Consider the following 24,817-nt stretch of genomic DNA (forward strand, 5'->3'; position numbering starts at 1 on the left):
CCACAATACCAGTATCACGCCTAAGAAAATTAGCATTAATTCCACTGTACCAATTTACAAATTCTGTCTTATGCCAGCATTTCATAGGAATTGTGTTAAACCTGTACACCAACATGGAGAGAATTAAAATTTTTACTATGTTGAATCTCCGATTAATAAACATGGTATCTCTCCCCACTTATTTTGCTCCTTTGGTTTCATTAGCATTTTGTAGTTTTCTGAATAAAATCCTGTACACATTTTGTTAGATTTACACTTTCACGTCGGTTCATACTGCTCTACCTCATTTTCTAAATGGATGCTTATTAGGTATAAGAATTAAAGAGGTTTTGTTAGGTAAACAATTCATCTTTGGAACACTTGAACTAGCAAAAATCAAAACTTGAGGCAGAGTCTGAAACCTCTACACCTCTTCCTAAGTGATGCCAGGCCAGTTTCATAGTCAACTACTGCCGGTTTGCCTTGGATACAGAAGGATCAATACCCATTTCTGATTTAAGCCAGAATGTCCTGAACTTAGATCACTTATGGTATATTATATTTACGCCAAATACAAATTCTATGACTCCCATCCTAGGCTCTTGGGGCAGCATCTGTAAATACATATAAGAAACTCACCAGACGAGTCAGATGAACAACCAGCCTTGGGAGCTGCTAATCTACATGTCGTTTCCTCTTAGAGCCACATTCTCCCTTTTGGTTATCTCCTATTTATAAGTCCTACACGCTAGTCAATTTGGCACAAATGCTGATTCACAAACACGCACTCATCATTGCAGGCCTTGCTCACTGATTTCTTAAACTTGTAGTGCCTTTCCTTTCTTGATCTGTCTTTGCAAATTCAATGCATTACCCAGACTCCAGCTCAAATACTACTTCCCCAGAAATCTCTTAGCTGGAAATAGTTCCTTCCTACTCAGATTACTTGCATTTTTTAATGGCATTTAAAAGACGTATTTATTGTATTTCCCCTACTAGAAGGGCTAGATAAGATCTTACTCACTTTATAGTCCCCAATGTATTCAGTGTTTGCCGTGTGCCAGATATGATGCTAAGTCTTTACATGCTGCAACTTATGAGATAAGGTTTACTGAATGAGAATTAATCAACTAGAAGTGGCTTCAAAGTAAGATAACAACATAATATCATTTTAGAAAACATTCTTGCTTTGTTCATCTAATTAATTCTAATATTTAAAAACCACTAAATTTTATGATGAGGAATTACATATCTGGCTTAAAAATGTATCAGGACTTTCTATTTTTATAATTTTAAGATTTCAGAGTACTTATGATCAGAGGGAAAAAGGAGAATAGAAAATTTAACTTATTACATCATAGAGGGGCATTCCTGGAATTCATGTGAACAAAAATTTTAGTTTTTATATAGTTTTATTAATAAACACAGGGAAATGATATAATACATTAAATTTTCAAAGTCTCACCATAATATTCTTAAAAGTACAAAATTCAAAGCCTAAATTTTACATTTTCCCCATGGTAATGGAAAAGAAAAAAAACCAGTAATTATAAATACATATATTTTACAAAAAAACTCCATTTATCATGGAAATTATCTAGATTACAAAGACTGAATGAATTATGACTGAATTTCATATCCTAATGGATCAAGGCCCTGGTCGAGGAGCATTAGAGAGGATTCCCTTAACTTCTGTAGCAATTTCCTTAATTCTTCCTTAGAAAACACCTGTTTTTAAAAAAGAGAAAATGTTAAGAATGAGAACAAAGAAGAGTGTAAATTTATAGTTACCTAATCAACCTGATTAGCTTAATGCAAGAAGAAATTCCTCTTTAAGATTTATGTAGCCAGAGGTCAGTATATTAGCATAGCTCAAAGCTACTTCTCTGGGCCAGTCTATAAACTTCCAACTGCTTAGATATGTAAACATATTCTGTATAAAAAAGCACAAACATTAAAACTGGATCATTACTTGAAGAAAATCTAAGAACATTTAAAGAATATATGCATCTCAACAAAATTAAATATTACTACGTGCGTGCGTGCTGAGTCACTTCAGTCTTCTCCAACTCTCTGCAGCCCTATACACTGCAGCCCGCCAGGCCCCTCTGTCCACGGGGATTCTCAGGCAAGAGTACTGGAGTGGGCTGCCAGGCCCTCGTCCAGGGGATCTTCCTGACTCAGGGATCAAACCCGAGTCCCTTATGTCACCTGCACTGGCAGGCGGGATCTTTACCACTAATGCTACCTGGGACGCCCCAAATGTTACTACAAAGGACATCAAATCATTAAAATTGAAAAGTGCAAATGCTCTAGCACTTACCAGATACAGTTTGTGGCGCTCAGAGGACACCATATCTGCTAACTGCAGGCATTCCTGATACTGACCAGTACTGTGCAATATGGTGTGAAGCAGAAAACACAACATCGGCAGACAAAGCTTTCTCAGTAGAACCATCTGATGTATTCTTTCATGGTCTTCCTCAGCATCCTACACACAAACCAAAATGCAACAGGTAGAAGCTAAAGAGTTTCTGTAAAGCTTATTAGGCCCATTAAAAATAAAACAAGGCGAGGTTTCTATTTTTTTTTTTCAGTCGTGCCACTCGACTTGCGGGATATTAGTTTCCTGACCAGGGATCAAACCTGTGCTCCCTGCAGTGGAAGCTTGGGGTCCTAAACACCGGACCACGAAGATATTCCCAAGGTAAGGTTTCAATCACAGTATCAAGTAGACACGATTTTTTGGCAAAAAAACATGAAGATGAACAAAATACACTTCAGAGGAGTCACAAGTCTGATAAGGAAAACAAAATGCTTCTGAAACTGTATTTACTATGTCTTAAATAGACATCTGCATTAAAGGAAAAATGTTAAGACTAGAGCAAAAATCAGAATATAAAATAATAACTATTCCCCTGGACATACATGGAAGGAAACAGGCAGATACCGGGCATCCTGCAAGGGCATTTCACACCCCATGGTCCCTGCTGGGAAAGAAGGGTCAGGATGAGGGGAGAGGTGCTCAGGGAGGACAGCTTCACTGCAAATACTTTTTTTAATACTTAGAATGAATTTATGATGCTTTTGTATAATTTTTTAAAAATAGAAAAATTAAAAGAACGCGAAGATCTGAATAATACAGTGAATGGGACAGAACTAACATATATGAGAAAACTTACTGTAGAGAAACAATGAGCATTTCTTTATAAGTATACAGGGATCTTTCTAAAAAGTTCTGTAGACACTCGAGTACAGAAAAAAGAATAGACCTCTTAGGTTCACTATATTTTCTTATAACAAAGTTGGAAAGTAAAATAATTCAAATAATAAAAAGGTACCCAAAATTTCTGAAATAATCTTAAAACTTGAAAGGAAATCCATAGGACTAAGCGTAAAACAAAACATAAGGAGTTTCCTGGTGGCCTCGTCAGGGATTAGGATTCTGGGCTTTCACTGCCATGGTCTGGGTTCAGTCCCTGCTTGAGGAACTGAGATCCTGCATGCTAAGCAAGACACAAAAAATAACATGTATCATATGTTGTGTGCTATGCTTAGTCGCTCAGTCATGTCCGACTCTTTGTGACCCCATGGACTGTAGCCCACCAAGCTCCTCTGTCCATGGGGATTCTCCAGGCAAGAATACTGGAGTGGGTTGCCATGCCCTCCTCCAGGGGATCTTTCCAACCCACAGATTGAACCAGGTCTCTCACACTGCAGGCGGATTCCACCGTCTGAGCCACCAGGAAAGTCCAAGAATACTGGAGTGGGTAGCCTATCGCTTCTCCAGGGGGGTCTTCCCGACCCAGGAATCGAACTGGGGTCAGCCTGCATTGCAGGCAGATTCTTTACCAGCTGAGCTACCAGGGAAGTCCTGCATAATAGTGTAAAAGAAAATGGGACAAACAAAAATAACAACTGTTCCTTTGAAAAGCCTAATAAGATATCTAATTAAATTTTTTTCCTTATGACAATTATATTCGTCATTAAAAATGTGTTCACATGAGAGATTAAATTGTTAAAACATTTTTCAAAGGTAGATATAAGTAGAAGTGTGAAGCAACAGAATGTAATCTGGAAATTATACCAAAGAATAATTGTACTAACTTTGACATACGTCAGGTTTCTATACATAGGAAAAATTACTATCAATCTTTTGTTCTGTTTTGAGATACAGATACATGGAAGCAAATATTAAGGAATGCAAACTTTGTATTTTCTTAGCTTTAAAAGGGAAAGCATCTTCATTTATTTTCTCAAATAAGCACTCATTCCCTTCAGAGGTAGATTTAAAACACCTCAAGGCCTCACTCATAATTCATATTGGTGATTCCTACTTGGAGCCTAGTAAGAATGAGAGGACCGCTTCTTTCCGGGTCATTCCGTTTGTGCTCCAATATACTCTTTTCCCCCATGCTGAAGAGGCAGAGTACCTGCCGGTCCTAGATCTCCTACCAACTCAAAGTAGCAGCTGGCTTTTGTTAACCTGGTCTCACAGTATGGATTCTGGCACCTGCCTCTCCTAAATCCTGTTGCTGCCGAGTATTAGGCAGCTCCTCTGCTGACCGCAGGGGCCTGCCGCACCAGCAGACTGGTTGCCATCAAGCATCCAGAATCACGCCTGACGGGCCCAGCCGTCTGCCACGAGGAAAACAGAACAAACTGCTCTGCTACCACCTATGATACTTTTCTCATCTGAATAAATAAAAGCTTTGAAAAATCCTGTAAATATATAAAACAAAAAGATTCTATCAGGGATGTACAGTGCCTTATATATGAGAAAAAATCATTAACTGGGATGTGTTGATATGTGTATATATATGTATGTACCCTATTGAGGATGGGGGGTGGGGCTGCAGCAGGGTCCCTAGAGAGAGAGAACACTGGAGTACCCTGCTAAGAAAGTAAGGGAGTCATCCACGCAGATACCTCAGGGAAAGAGCACTGCAGGCAGAACATCAAGGACGCCAGAAAGTTAGAACAAATGAGGGGAGAAGAGTAGGATACAAAGACTGGGGAGGCAGTCAGGACCAGTGTATGTGACTCTGTTGGTCAAGAAAAGAACTATGGTTTTTATTCAAAGTGTAATGAGAAGCCATCACAAGGATCAGAGGAGGAGAGTGCTCTCTCTTTGATTTTAAAAGGATTACTAGCTGATCTATATGAAGGGACTGCATGCGGAAGAGTGGAAGCAAGGCAAAGACAGCTGGCGCTTCCAGCAGAATGTGGCGCGGCAGAGGTGGTGAAGAGTAGACAGAGGTGGCCTGCCTGCTCCACGCGCTCTGCCATCCCTGCCTGTGTGCCACCGGCCTCCAACGTGGATGGGACCATCCTGCAGTTACGTCAAAAGTGAGGTGCAGATATAAGAGCCAGATATCAGGTCAGGGCTGTGTTGAACAGCTGTGCCTTGCACAATGGTGCTGGACAGTAAATGAGTGGCTGCTGAAATCTAATCCATGCTCCATTCTACAGGTCATGTGCACTTGACATGGAATCTATCTGTGTAAGAGAATGGGTACCATTTCCTAATTCTTATACAAGTTATTAAGTGCTAACAGGAGCCCTGAATAATTTTCTGCTTCGCTGAATATGTAAGAGTATTAAGCTAAACTCAACTCAAAATATCATCCTTTATAATTAGTTCAAGAAATCACTTCTTGTTTGGATTAGATCTGAAGAAGTGATTGACACAGAATGTTGATTTTAAAATGTTTGTAAGCAAAATGGTATCATTCATAATTTTCCATTCCAACTCCATTTTAAAAATATTCCAAAGTGTCTGTGACTTTCACTAAGATTAACTAATACTTAGAATAACAAATACATAAGTATAAATAAGGCATTGAGTCTTCTCAAACCTTAAATACACAACAGCATTTTGCAACACTGACAGTTTATCTTCATGAGCACCAACATAAATCAGGAGAGAAAAGTTTACCATTAAGGAACCTGCTAAAGATTCACAACTACTGTACTTCCCTGGCAGCTCAATGGTGAGGAGTCTGCCTGCCAGGGCCGGAGACAAGGGTTTCGGTCCCTGGTCCAGGAAGGTCCCACATGCCACGGAGCAGCTGGGTCTGTGCTCCGCAACCACGGAGCCCATACACCCAGAACCTGTGCTCCCCAGTGGAGAAGCCACTGCAATGAGAAGCTGACGCACAACCAGGGAGTGGGCCCTGCTCGCCGAAACTAGAGAAAAGCCCGTGCAACTATGAAGACCCAGCAAAGTAAAGAATCAATTAATGAATTAATTCAATAATAATAATAAAAGGAACCCACACATACACAAAAAGGTTCAAAGCTATGAAGTTAGCAGGGTTCTATTATGAATTTATATGTAAGATGCGGAGACTTAAGATTATCACTATATCAGGAGTAGTAGCAACCAGTAGTGGTAAACTAAGAAAGCAGTGCTGGGCTTCACCTCCACAGGTTCTGGTTTAACTGGTCTGAAGTAGGGCTGGGCTTTTTTTTTTTTAATTAAATTACCTAAGAAGCTTTAGTATTTAAATTACCTGGGAAGCTTTAGTATTTTTTAGTATTTAAATAGCAAATTGTCCTTAATGTTTTGCTTCTGGTCAGAAAATGGAAGCCAATAAAGTGACAAAAATGTAGTAGCAAAAAACAAAACAAACAATAAGACAGAACTGACTATATTAGGATTCAGGGGATGCAGAAGGAAAGATACCAAAAACACTCAGGATTTTTCTATTCAAAATAACGCTATCCAAGAATCCAGCATTTCTAATTCTTGGAACTGAGCTAAATGCACTGTTTCTGTCACTCCCCAGGAGCAAGCCTCAATACCTCTCCCTCACAACATCATTACTTGCAGCATTCTTCCTTCCCCCCACTTCTACTCATCCAATTTACCCCTCGTTCGAGGTTCAGTCAAATGCTGTACCTTTTAAGCATTCCGTCCAGATCTCTTCTGGGTAGAAGCAGGTTTTTTCTTTTCCTGAAGTCACAAAATACTTCATATGTGCTTTTTTGGGGGCATTTAGTACTTCTGTAACTGATTCTCAACCCAGGCTACACATTCACGCTTCCCAGGTAATTTAAATTTTTTTTTTTTTAAAAGCCCAGCCCTACTTCAGACCAATTAAACCAGAATCTGTGGAGGTGAAACCCAGTATTTCTTTTTGGTATCTAAAAATATTTTTAAATTGAAAATCATTTCAAACAAACTAAATTACAACAATAGTACAAAGAATATCTCAATACCCTTTACCCTTCTTTGCTCAATCTTTACCCTGTCTACTTTATGATTTGCTTCTGTGTGTGCATCTATAAACACATTTTTTTTTTAAAACCCTTTGAGGGCAAGTTGCATAATCATGTTCTATTACCTCTAAATGCTTCAGAGTTTATTTCCTAATAAGGAGAATTTTTTTCTAATATAGTCACAGTGCAGTTAACGACTTCAGAAAATTTAACAATGATACAATACCTTAATATCACTGACTCAACACTGTCCTTCAATAGCATCTTTTTTTCTCCAACACAGGATACAGTTTAGAATCACATGTTGTATTTAACTGTCATGTCTTTTTGGGACTCTAAAAGGTTTTTATGTTTTAATACAATGTTTAAAGGTTACAATCCATTTAGCTATTACAAAATACTGACTTTACTCCCCATGTTGAACAATATGTCCTCCTAGCCTACTTTACACCCGGTGGTTTGCACCCCCACCTCCCCACAACCCCTATGTTGTCCTCCTTCTCTCTCCCCACTGGTAGCCACTAGTGCAATCAACCCAGGATTTTTTAAAAGTTCTCCAGGTCATTAAAATACAGTTGAGAGGTGAGAGCCACCGCTTTATGTATGTCTTATTCACTCTACTAGACTTATCTTCATCTCGATAGACTGAGTTGAATACATGAATAATTGATTTTTGGTCCAAAATTTTAAAAAATTAGATTTTACTACACTGAGTGAACATATTAAATATGGAGAAACAGTTTACCCAGGAATCAGACATTCATATATTCCCTAACTAGTATTTCAGGTTAGACTTAAATTATGGGATGTTCAGTTATAATATAGTACAAAGGTTATACAAGAGCTGTAACTGCTCCTATTCAGAGAAAGAACTTTAAAAAAAAACATGTAGCTTGTTTGATTTTGCTTTTAGCTATAAACAATGCTCAGAGCTTACCTCTCTAACATCCACCATCCACCCTCCATCAACAAACAACAAGACATTGTACATTTTTTCCTTCACATCAGCAGTTAGGGCATCCAAATGCCCTTTCCAAATACCATAATCCATCTGGAAAACAGATATAAGGCAGATATATAATAGACTGTAATATATTTGCAAAGTACAGAGATGTACATATATGGAATATCATTCTAAAGAACTGACATTCAGTAAGCCAAATATAAACTAAACATCAACAGACTGCAGTTCAATACACTAAAATGTTTACCATGTAAATGAACACTATTGTCACCTAAAGGTACATTTCATGTTTGGTTAATTATCTACAAAAAGGTAACTAAACAGATTTCTTTCTTCAAAGCAGAACAGTAATAAGGAAGATCAACACTTATAATAGGAATATAACGGTTGAAGAAATGATCTCCTTAAATATATGACTTGTATTTTTGATATGCAATGAGACATGTCTCATCTACATTTAACTTACTTCATATTTCTTTTCTTTGTGTTCATGGGCCACTTTCTCAGTAAAAGTTGCTTGAGTTGTCAAGGTAGGTTTTTGTGGAGCTGAGTTCATATGCTTAAACCACTCATTAAAGGTTTCATGGGCTTCCTAAAATATAAATTAAAATAGGAAAATAGAAAAAATGAAAACTTTTCACATATGTTCAACAAAATTTTTAAAAATCTGGTTCTTAGAAGTAATTTTGCAGTAGTGAGAAATAAAATTGTTCAATATTTCTTTTTTATACAAAAAAATTACGAATATGTGATATTCACATGCTTATCTGTGTCCTTGATGAGCCTATTAGCTTCCAGAGGGAAGGAAAGAAATTCAGACTTAGTCCTAAAACCTAGCTAATCACTTCATTATTTGTTGAATGAATTTTGCATGAGTATGCTGTTATTTTAGTCATAATACAGATTATCTTGCTTTTTTTTCAGTTGTTGCCAAAAGCAGAAGTGCTAAAGTTGAGTTAAGAATTCAAAGAATCTTAAGAAAACACACTGTGTGTTGGTTAACAATGATTAGAGGCTCATGCACATGAAAACAAGGTCAGGACTTCCAAGTTCTTAGGGATAGTGAATCCCACAGTCACAAGGGAGGTAAGATAGTAAGTCAGTCACCACTTTTCAAAGAAGTAGTTTAAGGTCTGACAGTGAATCAGGAAAGTCATCATAAAGAAGGGCACTTCATGGTTTTCTCTACAATCTCACCAAGTAAGCTCTGATGCACAAATGTTCTCGGATAGCATTATCATCTTCAGCAGGAAGTGGGCTGTCCATTCCTTGCTCCTCCCACTGGTTATAGATTTCTGCTATTGAATCCTGAGGAATTTTCACAAATACTTCTTTTGCAGCTTCGTGCTTTTTTGAGGCTGTGGAAAAGATATACAGTTTTTCAATATATATGGATTTCTGTGTAGTGGTTTCTAAAGGAGTCAAATTATTAGTTTGCAACTTTCATAGCGATCTGTAACCATTTCCGGTCCCAAGGTACTTCTGTTAAAGGTTTGGGTGATCTTTCTACCTAATGGCTGGGCGTTTCCTTATTTCAGTGTGACAGTCACATAAAGGATTAATTAAATGTAGCTACTTTTGTTTTCATTATTTATTTATTTCAATTTTTGGCTGCACTGCATAGCATGACAGATCTTACTTCCCCAAGCAGGGACTGAACCCAAATCCATTGCAATGGAACATGGAGTCTTAAACACTGGACCACCAGGAAATCCCGCAGCTACTTTTACATACTATGTCTTAAAAAAAAATTCCATTTTTCAAAACCTTGAGATTATATATAAAATTGAGTGGGACATAAAAGGTCACTATTAAATATGTTTTGTTTCACAATATCAGCCATAAGAGTGGGTATTTTGTACTTTACCCTACTGGAAGGGTTAGAAGAACAACAAAGCTTAAGAACAGAAAAAAAAACTTGGAAAAAAGAATATAAAATAGAGCATACCCAAGAATTTCCTCATTATCGCATTGCCTTGCTTTAGTGCTTCTGCTCTCTGTGCTGGGTCGAACACCAACCAGTCAATTACATCAATTTTTAATCGGTCTTCCTATTCATTTCATTGGAAAAAAAGAAATGTCAATTGTGCTTTTTTCCTAAGATATTCTGCACATTAATAGAATTGGCTTACATCTGTACTACTAATGAATATTTTCCTTCAGGTTATACAAATTATGAGAAAAAATAGCTTTCCTTGGTTTATTTTCACATTTAATAGCTCTCTATTAAATTACAGAAAAAACTTACTGGACTGTCAGTCTGGAATTATATATCTGATGTGCCACCAATTTAATTATCTGATTCCTTTAAGTGCTATTCTACAACTTTTTCTTTCCTTGATAAAACTTTCTATTCTTTTCTGAAAATAAGGAATAAGTAAACTACATAAAAATTAGTTAACTGATCAAGTATCTAGAATAATCCGATGAGTAAAAATTCAATGCTCAGGTTTTTACTATTAAAGAAGCTTCCTTTAACATAACACTACTACTAAGCAATTCCTTACACAAGACCTTAAGTTTGCTGCCAATTTTCATAACTTGGCTGACAAAGAAAAATTCTTAAAAAAAGAAAGAAGCCAGAGTATTTTAAAGTAGACATTTAGAAGAGCATAACATGAGGGATTATTCAGAGTTACATAGCACACCTCTTTTACCCTCATATTACCTCAGTAGTACCCGTATCCAGCGCTGGGGACAGGTCATGATGACTGAATTCACCATCATCTTTCTTTCGAATATTCTCAACTACAGTTTTTGTTATAGCTGCAATATCCAAATCTAAAGAATTTTTTGAAGGGACAAAAACAAGAATTAATCATTCACACTAATATTCTTTAAATAATCACAATGATTTAGTAAATCTGGGATAACAATTTTTTAAAATATGAAAGAAATTATAAAAGAAAATGCCACAATTAAAAGATATTTTACACAAGTTACAGTATGAGTTATTTCATTCCAAAAGAGAATTTCATTGAAAACTTCATTCCTTCTTTTCCTCTCAAGAGAAACAGGATTTAAAACTAGAAGGATATATGCTACTAAGACAAAATGATAATCTGCCTACAGAGCCCAACAGATGAAGCCTTTCATTTTTACCTGCCTCTTTGGCCAGCTCGAGGCAATGGTGGCGCTGTTCAAACTCTGTAACACCTTCCAAAAATAATGCATACTGGGCAACAGCAAGGTCTTGAGGCAAATGACAGGTATAAAATGCTATGAGATTTGTATGTTTCTCATTTATTAAAAGCTGAAAAATAGAAAAGGATCAAAATGTTAATATGTCAATAATAAAGCAAGTTCTAGGAACAGCAGCGCTGTTCAATTCAAAATTTTAAACATATTTAGGAGAGATGCATACAGAGCTGTACAGCTAAACAGGATTAATTTTAAATTCCAGAAGAAAGTATTTATGATAATTAAAAGGTATGCATTTTGATGACCTTCCTGCCACTAGATATTAAAATACTATCATTCTGACTTATGTTTTCATTAAAATGGTCAAAGGAAAAAAAAGAATCAAATTGTGGATTTGATTTTACCTGTTTTACCAGAGTTTACCTGTATATATGTCTTTAAAACGTCAATGGAAATTTCTTCCTTCATAGGAAAAAAATATAATTAAATTATAAATACAGCTGTTTATATGTACCACCAAATATATCTAATAAAATCCTGCCATAATGACTTTAGTATTTACCACTGAGCAATAACTACATGCCGGGGTAACTGCTTAACAAATTTCTTGTATTAACTTACCCTAACTCTTTGTGGGTAATTACTATTATTGTTCACATTTCAGAAGAAGAAAGTAAGACTTAAAGAGGTCTTATTTACCCAGATTTACACCACTAGAAGCTTCTGAGTAAGAATGTGAATCCAAGATTCTTAATCCAAAACCCCAGCTTTCAACTACTATGTCATTCTGCCTTCCATGCATACTCTGCCCAAAATGGTACCAATCATTTCGGACAGAAGAAAAAGAAAACAAAGGTTTAAAATCCCACAGAAAACTTCAGTCTGGTTCAGCTGGCTTAGCTGGTTGATTCAGAGTTGGGTACTGATGAGGACTGAAGTTATAAACTGTCTCCAAACCAGGTAGCCATCAGCATTCTGCAGTCACAGATTAGAATACTAATGAGTCATCTGCAGTGAGTTATCACTGAGTGACAATGTGAGACTATGGTCACCATTTCTAGAAAACAAAAACCAGAAAGTAGCATGTTTTCCTGACAACAGGTGTATAAAGCGTCAGCCTTGCAGAGAATAGTATACAGCTCATTTTTATTTACTTTGGTCTGTAGTCCCAGAGTGCGGAAAAACAAAATGAGGTGAGTCATGAAGCGGAGGAGGTGTCCAGGTAGACTGTTCCTGCTTTTAGAAAGCCATTTGCTAAATTCATCCATCAAACCTACAAGTCATTAAAGCAAAGATTTAGATGGATACAAATCAAAAAAGAGATACAAACACTATCCAAGGACATTTATTATATTCATATAGCACTCTATCAATTCACTGTCTTATTGTTATGAACTACCACATAAAACAGCCTCTGGATTAAATTCAAACTTTATTTTCTAAAAATTATATAGTTGCAGTCAGGTTGATATTTATAGAGATGATAAGATGTGGTTAAGTTATATGCACTGTTTTGATAACTTTTTACAAAATTACTTAAAAAAACCAAAGAACTCAAGCAAAGTAAAATAAAATATATCTTACCATCAATGTCTCCCAGGATAAGGAATTTTTGAACTACATGATAATGTTCTTGATTCTCTTCTAGAACTCTCTGAAAAATGTTTTATATTTTCTGTAAATTTATTATGGTCATTCTATAGTATATACTCATTGGTAAGCTAAAAACATGAAGTGTTGAAGGAACATATACAAACAAAGGGCTTCCCCAGTGGCTCAGCAGTAAAACAATCACCCTGCAATGCAGGAGCCGCAGGAGACAGGGGTTCGATCCCTGGGTCGGGAGGATCCCCTGGAGCAGGGCATGACAACCCACTCCAGTATTCTTGCCTGGAGAATCCCAGGGACAGAGGAGCCTGGCAGGCTACAGTCCACGGGGACACAGAGTCAGACACGACACGCATGCATACAAAGAAAAGGCTGGAAATGAAGGGTATTAGGAAACCTAAATCAAGTATGAGAAAGATACTGCCATTGGGACTCAAGGCTGAACATTATTTTTGAAACAGAGAACTGTGATAAAACATTTAATCTCTGTGAATGTTATGAAACTTTTATCTTTAATATATTTTACTGTTTTCCTTGACAGTCCAAGGTAAACCAGAAAAGAAGGGCACAGGTGACCAAAGCAAAATAAGCTGTAAGATTTCCTTCAACATAAACAGTGGTTTTTGAAAGCATTCTTTGGGTTTTTGAAAGCATTCATCTGCAAATAGCACTAAGAGTAATAAAATCCATCAAAATAGTGATTAGGCACAGAGTAGAACAAATTTACAAGTAACCTGCTGTTAGATTTTTTTCTAAAGAAAATAATTCCTATATTTTTGGTCAATTTTTTTTTCTATGTGGGATAGTTGATGTTGAGCCTGCCCCAAGGAAGCTGGTACCAGATTTCTCCAAATCCACATTTCCTTGCCTCCAATTCTTATGTGTCCAAAAGATAGGAAACCATAGACTCGCCTTTGTAGGAGGGCTTTAATTTTCATTTGTTTAAATTTTCTTCCAGCAGTCTTTCATTTTTAAATATGTACTCCACCTGGAGCTGACTGTAATGCATGTCATGAGGCAGAGATCTAGCTTTGTTTTATTTCAGATGGAAAATCAATTATGTCCACAACATGTATGTAAATAAACCACCCCTCTTTCTTTGAAAGAAAGGTCATCTGTCCTTTATTAAGTTCTCATGTATACCTGAATCTAATACGGACTTTTGTGTTCTGATGATCTATTTATTCCTGTGCCAATTCCATTCTGTTTTATTAAATCTTTATATGATTTCATTATTGAGGAACAACATAACTACTGTTCTTTTCTTAATCTTATTTCTATTCTCACTTCTCTTTTACTTGGAAATTTCCTGTTCAGAAATAGTATCCCAGAGCAATAGCTTTCAACATTAACTTTGGAATGACTGATATTAACAACAAATCATCTCATTCAGGAATGTGCTAAATCTATTTATTTGTGCCTTTCAATAAGATTCTATAGATTTTTTTATGGAAGTACTCAAACCCTTGGTTATTTATTCCTAGGCATCTTACAGTTTTGGTCAGTAATTTAAATGAGACTTTTGGGGGATATTTAACTATATGCAGAGTACATCATGAGAAACGCTGGGCTGGAGGAAGCACAAGCTGGAATCAAGATTGCAGGGAGAAATATCAATAACCTCAGATATGCAGATGACACCACCCTCTACTTTTTAATATGCTGTCTAGGTTGGTCATAACTTTCCTTCCAAGCAGTAAGGAAAAGGAGTATATCAAGGCTGTATATTGTCACCTTACTTATTTAATTTATATGCAGAAGTACATCATGAGAAACGCTGGACTGGGTGAAGCACGTGGTTTTTCTAGTAGTCATGTATGGATGTGAGAGTTGGACTATAAAGAAAGCTGAGCGCCGAAGAATTGATGCTTTTGAACTGTGGTGTTGAAGACTCTTGAGAGTGTCCCTTGGACTGCAAGGAGATCCAACCAGTCCATCCTAAAGGAGATCAGTCCCAGGTGTTCATTGAAGGACTGATGTTGAACTTGAAACTCCAATACTCTGGCCACATGATGGCAAAGAGCTGCCTCATTTGAAAAGACCCTGATGCTGGGAAAGATTGAGGGCAGGAAGAGAAGGGGATGACAGAGGATGAGATGGTTGGATGGCATCACCGACTCAATGGACATGGGTTTGGGTGGACTCCGGCAGTTGGTGATGGACAGGGACGCCTGGCATGCTGCAGTTCATGGGGTCGCAAAGAGTCGGACACGACTGAGCGACTGAACTGAACTGAAATCCTTTTCTTACTAGCTGTAACAAGTACAAAAAGGCTATAATTTTTTCATAACTTTATCTTGAATTTAGATACTTTAAAAATTCTCTTAATTATAGTAACTTATTGAGTCACAATTTTCTAGATTTATACTTTTATCATATGTAAATGTTCCCCTCTTTCTAGATTTGTATCTATTCTGTGACTTTCATGTGCTGGAAAATAAAATGACTTTCATTTGTTTTATTTTCATTTGCTAGAATCTCCAAAATAGACTGATTTAAAAAAAAGAAAAATTTGATAGAGAAAGTATTAACTTTTTTTCCCACTATATAAAGAGATCTTATACAATAAAAAGGAAAAGATAAAATTCAACAGAAAAATAAGTGAAAGTTCTAAATAGGAAATTCAAAAATGGTCAATAAACACAGGAAAACTTGCTCAGCCTTATGAATAGATGGGGAAATATGAGAAGAACAGTGAGTTTCTACTTCCTACCTCATCTGATGGGTTGGCAAAAACAAAGTATGACATGTGGGACTAGTGAGAAGGCAGGGAAATGGTCATATTAATAAATTATTTGTAGGAATATGAATTAATTGCTACAACCAGGGAATTAAAATAACACTAACAAGAACATTCACTGCAATGCTACAAGTAACCCAAATGATTATCAAAAGGGGAATGATTAAAAAAGGACATATCATTCTATAGAATATTATATACCTATTAAAAATAATAAGCTAGGTTATTAAATTTATATCCATTAACTCAAAGACAGTCTCATTAAACAGGGCAGGGGGGCGTGCCAAGGAGGGAGCCATAAACTAATATAGGTAGAATGACACGAAAAACAAACTCAAAAAAACAAAATCCTATATTGGAATATCTACATATATTTGTAAGAGTATGGAGAAGGATATGAAGGATACATATCCATATTTTATCATCCCAGTGAATGAGAATAATCATAAAGAGGCTGGGAGGAAATTTTATAAAGGTCTTTCTTATATAATACATTTTTAGATTATTTTGTTACAAGTATATACTAAGGTCATTTTTTAAAAGTTTTAAGAATATTACTTTAAAAAATACTAGATTATTTTGAGATCTAGGGATATAAAGTTTTGCTCATTTTCCATTCCAATTTTAATTTTTCAAGAAGAAATCAATCAACCAGCATACATGCATGCCATGTATTTCAATGAAATAAATTCTAAACCAAATAAACAGAAATGATGTATCATTTAAATATGCAATTAAGTTTCCTCCTTTTAAAGCATATCTCTTACTTGAGTAAGTGGTGAGGAAAGGAAGAGAGGATATAACAAGATTCCACATACTTTTGTGCCTTTCAGCTATAGTACACAACAATGTAACATTTAGTTTCTGATTCCAATTATCCTAAAATATTAATATTTACCTTTTTATCAGTAGCTTGAAGTTCTTCAAAAACCTTTTCTAAGGTCCAACTTTTGAAACAAAAATCAAGAAAATGGATAAAGTAACATTAATATATAAAATGAACAAGGACTACAGAATAAAACTTCAGAGCATGCTACAAATCCTCATGATGAAAAACTAACCAATAGACTCACTTTGCTTCCAAATACTCTCTAGGGAGTTCTTCAGTTTCATCCAGAGTCATTACTGATGTCCTGATCTCCTGTTCAACCAGACTGTCCACCATCACCCTAAAGTAGGCCCACACTGTGTCCTCCCAAGTATCACAGACAGGAAGCAGCTTTACCCCGTTTCAAAACAGAAACATGCAGACATAGGCAACAAAAAAAAAAAAGAAAAAGCAGTTGAACCTCTTGATATGAACTATAAAATCACTATAACAACATAAAACATGTGGATTATAATCTATCATACCAAATAACCCTGTGTCTCCAACTTCTCCCCAAACCACAACTTCTTTTGGTGGAGGGGCCCAGTGGGCAGCATGTGGGATCTTAGTTCCCACATGGAAACAGTGGGATGGAACCAGTAGCTGCTATAGTGGAAGCGCAGAGTCTTAACCACCAGACCATCAGGGAAATCCCTCAAGCCACATCTTCTAAGAAGTTTGGACTCTCATAGCATCAATTTTCCATGCTGATATAAGATGGTGTTTCAACTAATTAAGATAACATCCCTCAAAATAACTATAAAATGTAGGGGATAGAGGGAGTTGTGAGAAGCACACATATGTGAGACAATTCTAACAGCCATACTGTGCCTTAGTGGTACATTTCTGGATAAAGCTATGGTAACAAAAGTTATAAATAAATGTGTGTTGTAATTATATTTACAATTCTGAGAAACTGAAGTCTGCACAGATTAAAACATCATTTGGTATATGGGATATATCAAATTAAGTAGCTCAAGTTACCACTCTATTTCATAATTATCCTATCATTGCTATTCTTAGAAACTAGCTTAAGCTTAAATGATTACTGTATTAGAATATTTCATGCAGTTGATTCAATTCCATAGGAAAAAAGAATTATTAAAATATATTGCATACCTGCTTGAGATTCCCACTTAGAGCTGCATAAATTGCTCTCTCATATCTATTAAAAAGCTCCTGAAATACAATGAATATAAATAAAATTGGACTACTGTTTTGTCTCAGTATGTCAGTTTTTTTCATAATCTGGAATTCTGCAGTATCTTCTCAGCTGAACTTATTTGTTCCTGAACAGTCTCCAAACTTTAGTAAAAGACCTACTGGGGGACTAAGGAGGAAGGATCCCTTAGTTTGATGTAGTCAATGCTGAAATCTTCCAGAAAAGTCAAACAGCTAAATTTCAAATACAGAGTGAAAGCAGATTCAACTCTAATGGATGCTTTGACTATGTTATAGTCAAATTTTATTCCAGATAGAATCCACATAGATGTTTTCTCCTATAAAATTTCTAAATACCTAACACTACCTGATACTAATCTAAGAACAGCATCAAAACAAGGCCCTTGGAGCCTGTCATGTGCCAGTTTGCATCAAATTCCTAAGCAGAATCAATTATTTTCACCAAATTATCCCATTTTACTTTTGGATTCTATTAATGAGATTTCCTGTTTTCTCATCATCCAAACAAGAGACTTCAGAGACTCTCACTACATAATTGAGTCTTCCTCTGCCTTCTATTTCCAGTTTCTGGTCCTGATCATTTCTCGTTCCTTTCTTTTCTACTCGCCATGTTAATGGAGGACAGGCCCTTATTGTGTCTGAATAATCCTGATGGCTTCTAACTGGTTTCTCGGTCTTCAGTTCATTCAATTTTAAGCCTATTCCCACTGCCATGCTAACCTTAGAGCACCGCTGTCACGGGCCCTCGAGGTTTTGAGGGTTCACTACTCTCTATGGTACAAAGTGCCCATTCCTTGGAGCAACGTCTGAGAACCACCACTGCCTGCTCTTAATGTTTTTCATCATCTTCCCATTACAGTCAGTTCTGCTACAGTGCTTGTTTTGAAAATGTGAATTTGTTCCAATGCAACTGATTTATCAAGGAACAATTTGAACATAATACAAACTTCCCATTTCTTTATGCACAATTTTATCCACAAGAAACACTGGTCAAATACAGGAAACAACACCTAACTGAACCAAGCCACTTAAGAAATACACAAAACTGAGACTCCTCAAACATCTACCAGCCCCCTGGGCTCTCCAGGTGTATGTTAAACTAAATCCTTTTGCATCAATTGTTACAATTTTGTTTGACTTCAGATAGCCTCTTTCTATCACTTCTCAGTAACTCATAAGCTGCAACCCTCTGATATCCAGTATCACAAGCAAACTCCAGTTCTTTTTTAAGGTAAACTGCCATATTTATTGCAGTTGCTTATGTATTTCCTGTTTATGTAACAGAGTGAAACTGTGTGGTTTTTATTAAGTTTTTATCTTTTTAAGTATTACTGATGGTTTTTGAGTGTTGTGCTCTTAACTCCATTTTCCCTCAAAGCTCTGGATTTTCTGCACCATTTGTCCTGCTGCAATGACTGCTAGGAATGCATAGGTCATGTCACAACAGAACTGACAATATTTCCTTTCATGAGCCTTCTGCTCCAACCTGATAGACCTACCTTCCCTTGAGTTTTCCCAACCTAGGTATCCTATCTAGAATTCCCTCCTCTGTTTTTCATGACCAACAACTCAAATTTTTAAAAGATCGATTCAGTTCTCTCTTGGGAACCCAGCCCAGTGCTTATTCTGTGACTTCATTTGCTACTCCTTTTTTTTTTTTTTTTTTGTATTTTTGCCTTATTCCAGTGCTTAATTCTTGGTACTCAGTGTCTGAATAACTCTGATTAGTAAAGCCTACCCTATTCTTCAGTCTGATTGAAAGTTCTGAAAAACAGGAACTTTAGTTCTTAACTACTCAAATATCCACAGCATTTTCAGCAGCCCTTCAGTGTATTAAAAGTAAAAATCAGTATCAGTAAATATTTTATTTTATCTTACATCTTCTGCCATTCTCCAACAACTTATTTTCCAAATGCATCTATATGGATTCCCTTCAACAGGTTCTAATTCTGTTCCTATAAAACAGTAAAAGAAATAAAATTTACAGTTTAAAATGAAATCTTCAACAATTTCTAAAAACAAAAGCTATACTTCACAAAATTGCTATTTAGAGTTAAATATATCCCAACTCTCAGAATAAAATCTATTAAAATACCTCCATTAACATTGGGGTCATGATAGAGTTTCCAGCCTTCAAGTGTTGCAGCTCTCCACGCCTGGCCACAGCGTTTGCAGAGTCGCTGTGCCTTTAGAAACAAGAAAAAGAGCGGTTGGCCATATAACCAATGCAGTACCAAAGAAATACACGCGCTTTGTAGAAAAACATAAATGATTTCACAAAAGATTAGACAACTTACGGCACAGATGTCACAAAGGACGGTGTGGACAAATTAGTAACAGCATTTCACATATGCATGTCCTTCTGTGGTCCCTCCCTATCTTCCTTTCCCTAATAATCCCTTTGCTCTTTGATTCTGGGCTCACCACTCGGTGCTCATGGTGCCCGCAAGCATTTAATTCTGCTAAAGACAAATGGGTTAAAAAGGTTGACGACCCCTGATTTATGTAAAAACAGTTAGTCTCTATAATGACAGGGGTGCTTCTACTCATTCAGGCCATAAACACGGTATGCCTTTATGTTAAATGTGACCAATCAGAGGCACCTGATGTACCACTGAGATAAGACACCTGCTTGTTGGTCCAGAGTCTCTTCAGGAACCATCTCTCCCCCATTTAGTTCACATGGTTTGAGTAGATCATATGATTCCACCTCTGAACTCAACCATCAGGCATATGATCTAACAAGAATCATTCCCAGGACTATTGCCAGAGATACTGGGATAGAGACACTCCTTTTGCTGGGTGGGGTTGCTCACTTGCAGGAAGATACAAGGATGGAGAAGACACAAATGGCTTCTTAAGAATGAAGTCACTGAGAGGACAGCAGAGTCAAGAGCCTGGACATTATCTAGTGACATCTTTTGAGTCCCTAGATCCTGCCAGATATAACCCTCTACACTTCTCTGTTCTAGGAACCAATCAATTCCCTGCTTGTAAGTAATCTGAGTTAGGTTTCTGTCATTTGAACCTACAGAATCTCATTACTACAACCAGTTAAAATGCATCATACTCCAAACATATTTTGAATTTATGGCTCATAAAAGTTATAAAAGCTATAATTAAAGCTACAATGTAGCAACAAGGAAAAATATTTTTTAAATATTTGATATGTTATCTAAAAAAAGGCAGGACAAAATCTGAACGCAGAATCTTAAAAACATTTGTCTAAGTGAAATTAGCTAGACACAAATGAGCAACAATTATATGATTCCACTTATGTCATAGCTAGAATAGGCAGATTCACAGAGACAGAAAGTAGATTGGGTTACCAAATACTGAGGGAAAGGGAGAATGGGAAATTATTGCATAATGATTATAGAGTTTCTGTTTGGAGTGACAAAAAAGTTTTAGAAACAAACAGTGGTAATGATTGCACAACACTATGAAAGTACTGAACACCACTGAAATCAACATTTGAAAATGGTCAAAATGACACATTTTGTTATATATCTTTTATCATAATGAAAAAATCAATAATGCAATATACCAAAAAACTACTGAGTTAGTCACTTGAAGTGGATGAACAGTACAGTATTTGAATTATATCTCCATAAAGATTGAAAAAAAAAAATACCTGGAGGTGTACTATGTTTACAATTATGTTAAAAACAGGTAAAAGAGAAAAAGGGCTATAAGTAAATTTTTATTCAAAACCTCACTATCTGTGATTATGCAAAAGTAGTAGGTCCTTAAAAGTTTTTGTTTTTCAAGCCTCTCAGTAATGTGATTATATTTTTGTTTTCTGTTGTCAAAAATACATCTCGTTTGCCATTGTGACTCCTAATATCCTGCACGTAACTTGGCACAGTGGCTGGGCCTTAAATATTTTCTGAATAAATGAATATATGTTGCTTCTTTTCTTAATTAAAAAATAAGAATGATGTTTAATAATCCAAGGGTTACTACTATAAGAAATTATTTAATATATGCTGGTGGTATGTAACAGAGAAGAACAAACAACACTTTGAACTAACATATTTCTATCTAAAGAACATCATCTAGAGTGCAGCAAAACAGGTACAACATAATATTTGATGCTTGAAGCACCTATGCATCAGACTATCTCATTTAAAGGATTCACAAAACCATTCAGTAAGCTGTGTTATTAGATACTTCACATCCTACATGCAAAATCTTAACTGTCACAAAGGAGGTTACATTTTAAAGAGGTGAAGTTAAAAGGAAGAAGTTTGAGGGCACCATAGTCTTCAAATGCTACACAGGGTCAACTAGAAGAGCAATCAGAGTCAGATTTATTCTTAACTCTTAAAAATCCAAACTAGAAATAATGAGGCTATGCCTAGAGTACGAAGTACTAACATGGGAAGCCAAAGCTTGACTTCTTATAAAGAATTTTCTACCAGAGATATGCAAACTAAAGTGCACTGCTTTCTGAAATAATGTGTTCTTTATCACTGAAAATGTTAGGCGTTAGACCCAGAAATACCGTGAAAAACATGAATGCATTGAGGAAGTATACTAAGTTGTCACAAAAATCCCTTCTAACTTAGTCTCTGACTTTTTGACATAGGACAAGCAGGGTATGTATCATTTACCTCTTCGGTCATTCCAGCACGAATTAGAGTGAAAAGATATTTGAGTAATCTGACTTCATCTTCTCTATCCAGATCATCAAGTGGCATCTTCTGTCTTATAGGAGCATCAGGGTCCTACAAAAATTAATCAATCAACTATAAATTCTTTATATGCATATATAATTTAAACATCATTGAGACATGATAAACGTCTGAGTTTATATACTGAAATAAACTAATTTAATTTAATTAGGTAACAAAGGGAATGAAAAAGTCGTAAGTGTTCCAAATAGACATAATTGTCTGCTGCCCATTCAAAACAGACTCCACTGGTCCACAAAGCTGCATGCCTCAGTCAAGGCAAGGCAGAGATATCACTAGCCCAGCCCAGAAACTCTAGAAATTCTACTCATAATTTAAGTAGACTTGAGTTCTACCCTGCTGTAGCAACTATGTGGCCAAGTTAATCCTAAGTAGAATTAGGCCTAGATGGAGAATGAGCAGAGAAACTCCAAGAATCACAATGCAGGCAATGACTGCAGGCAAAGGTGCATAGCTGGTTCTTTCTGAGAATGTACGAGAAGAGAGCCCAGTATGGGATTGAAACTACATAAAAATAAACCCATGTCCAACAAAAGAAATTTTAAAATAGATTTCTGATAAATACCTCTACCCTCCAACAGTTATTCCTAACTACCTTTCACGAATAGAAACAAATGTGCTTTTAAACACTAGGGATAACACTGGCCTCACTTCTGAGGCAAAGAACACACATGATCTACATGATGAATTTCAGATGAAAAGCTACTTTAATATGACTTAAAGGAGGAAGTAATTCTTATTCCAAATGTTACTGAGTAATATGAGTATCAGTTCAAAAAATGGGATGCACAACAGGCCAACTGGCTAGTTCCACAAATATTTTTGCAGATATAATCATTCGATTTTGGAAGATGGTTTCTTTCTGACAAAAGGAAATCACTTTCCAGAAGTTAAGGATAAATGATTTTTAGTTGTTTGTTGTGGGATAATTTTGCTACAATTTATTATAAGCACTGTCAGTGGTTTCCAAATAATTTTCATCAAAACGCACTTCTGTTACGAAATAGAGTTTTACCCATTTTTTCAGTTCTTACTTACTTCTCTCACTCTTCACTATAAACTTCCAGTTCATATGCCTCCACCTATCACAAAGCTGTTTTGTCATTTCTACAGTTATTAGACTCTCATTTTTTTCAAACCCACTGTTACTCCCATTACTCATATCCTAGAATCACTTTTTTCCAACCTCAAGCTAATTCACAAAGCTTTATTTTCTCTTCCTGCTTTCTACACAGAAGAACCTTCACAGGTCACCATCTTATAATTAAAGAGTTAAACCTTACTATAAGGTCAAAATTAATTTGTTTTAATGCTGGCAAATCAGAAATACTTTCTAGACTCTCTTTTACAATTTACAATCCATAGGCCACAGATGGGCTCAATACATGCCATTAAATTCAAATGCAACTTAGTACTTCTTAAGATTTAAACAGTATATGCAGTCCTTCAGAAATCTAAAACAAGGATTCAAGAGAAGAAAATTTTCAGTCTTTAAGAAAATCACTTAACTTTGAGGGCAACTTTCATTTCAAAGAACACTTACCAATTCAGTGACAAGAGGACGGACACTTCCTATATAAGAAGATAGTTGCCGCTGTTTCAAGGTATGCAGAGTATTTTCCCTGAAAATGTATGTACAACTTCTTTTTAGGAGAACAATTTGTATAGGTCTACTGAAAGAATCAAGTCAAGTCACAACAAGAGTACCAACTCAGAAAAAACATGCAAAACACTAAACACTAAAGGGCATTTTAGTTCAGACAACTAATGATGTTGAACATTTTTTCATGACTTATTGACCATTTATTTATCCGCTTTTGTAAGGTATCTCTTCAGATCTTTGTCTTTTTTATTGGGTTATCTCTTTGTTACAAGTTGGAGTTCTTTATGAACTACAGGTTCTTTATGTTTCTTCCAGTCTGTGGCTTGCCACCAATTCATTTTCTCAATTATATCTTTTAATAAGAATTTTTAATTTTGGTAAAGTCAAATCACTCTTTCCCTATTATTGTTTTCTATGACAATCACTTATTCTCCAAGTCACAAAAATGTCCTCTTATATTTTCCTCTAAAAAGCTTTAGGTTTTAGCTTTTACAACTGGGATTATGATCCATCTTGAATTAACTATTCGGTACAGTGCAAGGGGGGCTTCCCAGGTGGTACTAGTGGTAAAGAACCCACCTGGCAATGCAGGTTAGACCTAACAGATGCAGGTTCAATCCTTGGGTCAGGAAGATGTCCTGGAAGAGGGCACGACAACCCACTCCCATATTCTTGCCTGGAGAATGCCATGGACAGAGCAGCCTGGCAGGCTGCAGTCCAGAGGGTCACAGTCAGACACGACTGAAGCGACTTAGCATGCAAGGGAGGTATCAAGGCTAATCTCTGTTCACACAGACACGCAGTTTTCTCT

General features: G+C 36.2%; 1 protein-coding gene and 1 non-coding gene across 3 annotated transcripts in view; both read right to left on the reverse strand.

The window, feature by feature from the left end:
* Positions 1 to 1,372: 1,372 nt before the first annotated feature.
* The window catches only part of NUP107 (nucleoporin 107), a 49,829-nt gene continuing 26,384 nt past the window's right edge, over positions 1,373 to 24,817 (reverse strand). For both annotated transcript variants that reach the window (XM_043887717.1, XM_043887726.1), the window contains 18 exons: positions 23,947 to 24,025; positions 22,323 to 22,436; positions 19,802 to 19,892; positions 19,585 to 19,661; positions 17,644 to 17,703; positions 16,730 to 16,875; positions 16,555 to 16,603; positions 12,893 to 12,962; positions 12,463 to 12,581; positions 11,732 to 11,770; positions 11,270 to 11,420; positions 10,836 to 10,948; positions 10,116 to 10,218; positions 9,365 to 9,525; positions 8,634 to 8,759; positions 8,141 to 8,254; positions 2,303 to 2,470; positions 1,373 to 1,707 (listed from right to left, as the gene is read on the reverse strand). In XM_043887717.1, coding sequence (XP_043743652.1) covers positions 1,600 to 1,707; positions 2,303 to 2,470; positions 8,141 to 8,254; positions 8,634 to 8,759; positions 9,365 to 9,525; positions 10,116 to 10,218; positions 10,836 to 10,948; positions 11,270 to 11,420; positions 11,732 to 11,770; positions 12,463 to 12,581; positions 12,893 to 12,962; positions 16,555 to 16,603; positions 16,730 to 16,875; positions 17,644 to 17,703; positions 19,585 to 19,661; positions 19,802 to 19,892; positions 22,323 to 22,436; positions 23,947 to 24,025 — 1,888 coding nt within the window. In that variant the 3' untranslated portion in view covers positions 1,373 to 1,599. The remainder of the gene's footprint in view (positions 1,708 to 2,302; positions 2,471 to 8,140; positions 8,255 to 8,633; positions 8,760 to 9,364; positions 9,526 to 10,115; positions 10,219 to 10,835; positions 10,949 to 11,269; positions 11,421 to 11,731; positions 11,771 to 12,462; positions 12,582 to 12,892; positions 12,963 to 16,554; positions 16,604 to 16,729; positions 16,876 to 17,643; positions 17,704 to 19,584; positions 19,662 to 19,801; positions 19,893 to 22,322; positions 22,437 to 23,946; positions 24,026 to 24,817) is intronic.
* On the reverse strand, positions 13,710 to 13,841 carry LOC122686315. Its single transcript, XR_006338699.1, has one exon. It is a non-coding gene; the product is annotated as a small nucleolar RNA SNORA38 (small nucleolar RNA).

Source organism: Cervus elaphus, chromosome 3, assembly GCF_910594005.1.
Source record: "Cervus elaphus chromosome 3, mCerEla1.1, whole genome shotgun sequence".
NCBI classification, from domain to species: domain Eukaryota; kingdom Metazoa; phylum Chordata; class Mammalia; order Artiodactyla; family Cervidae; genus Cervus; species Cervus elaphus.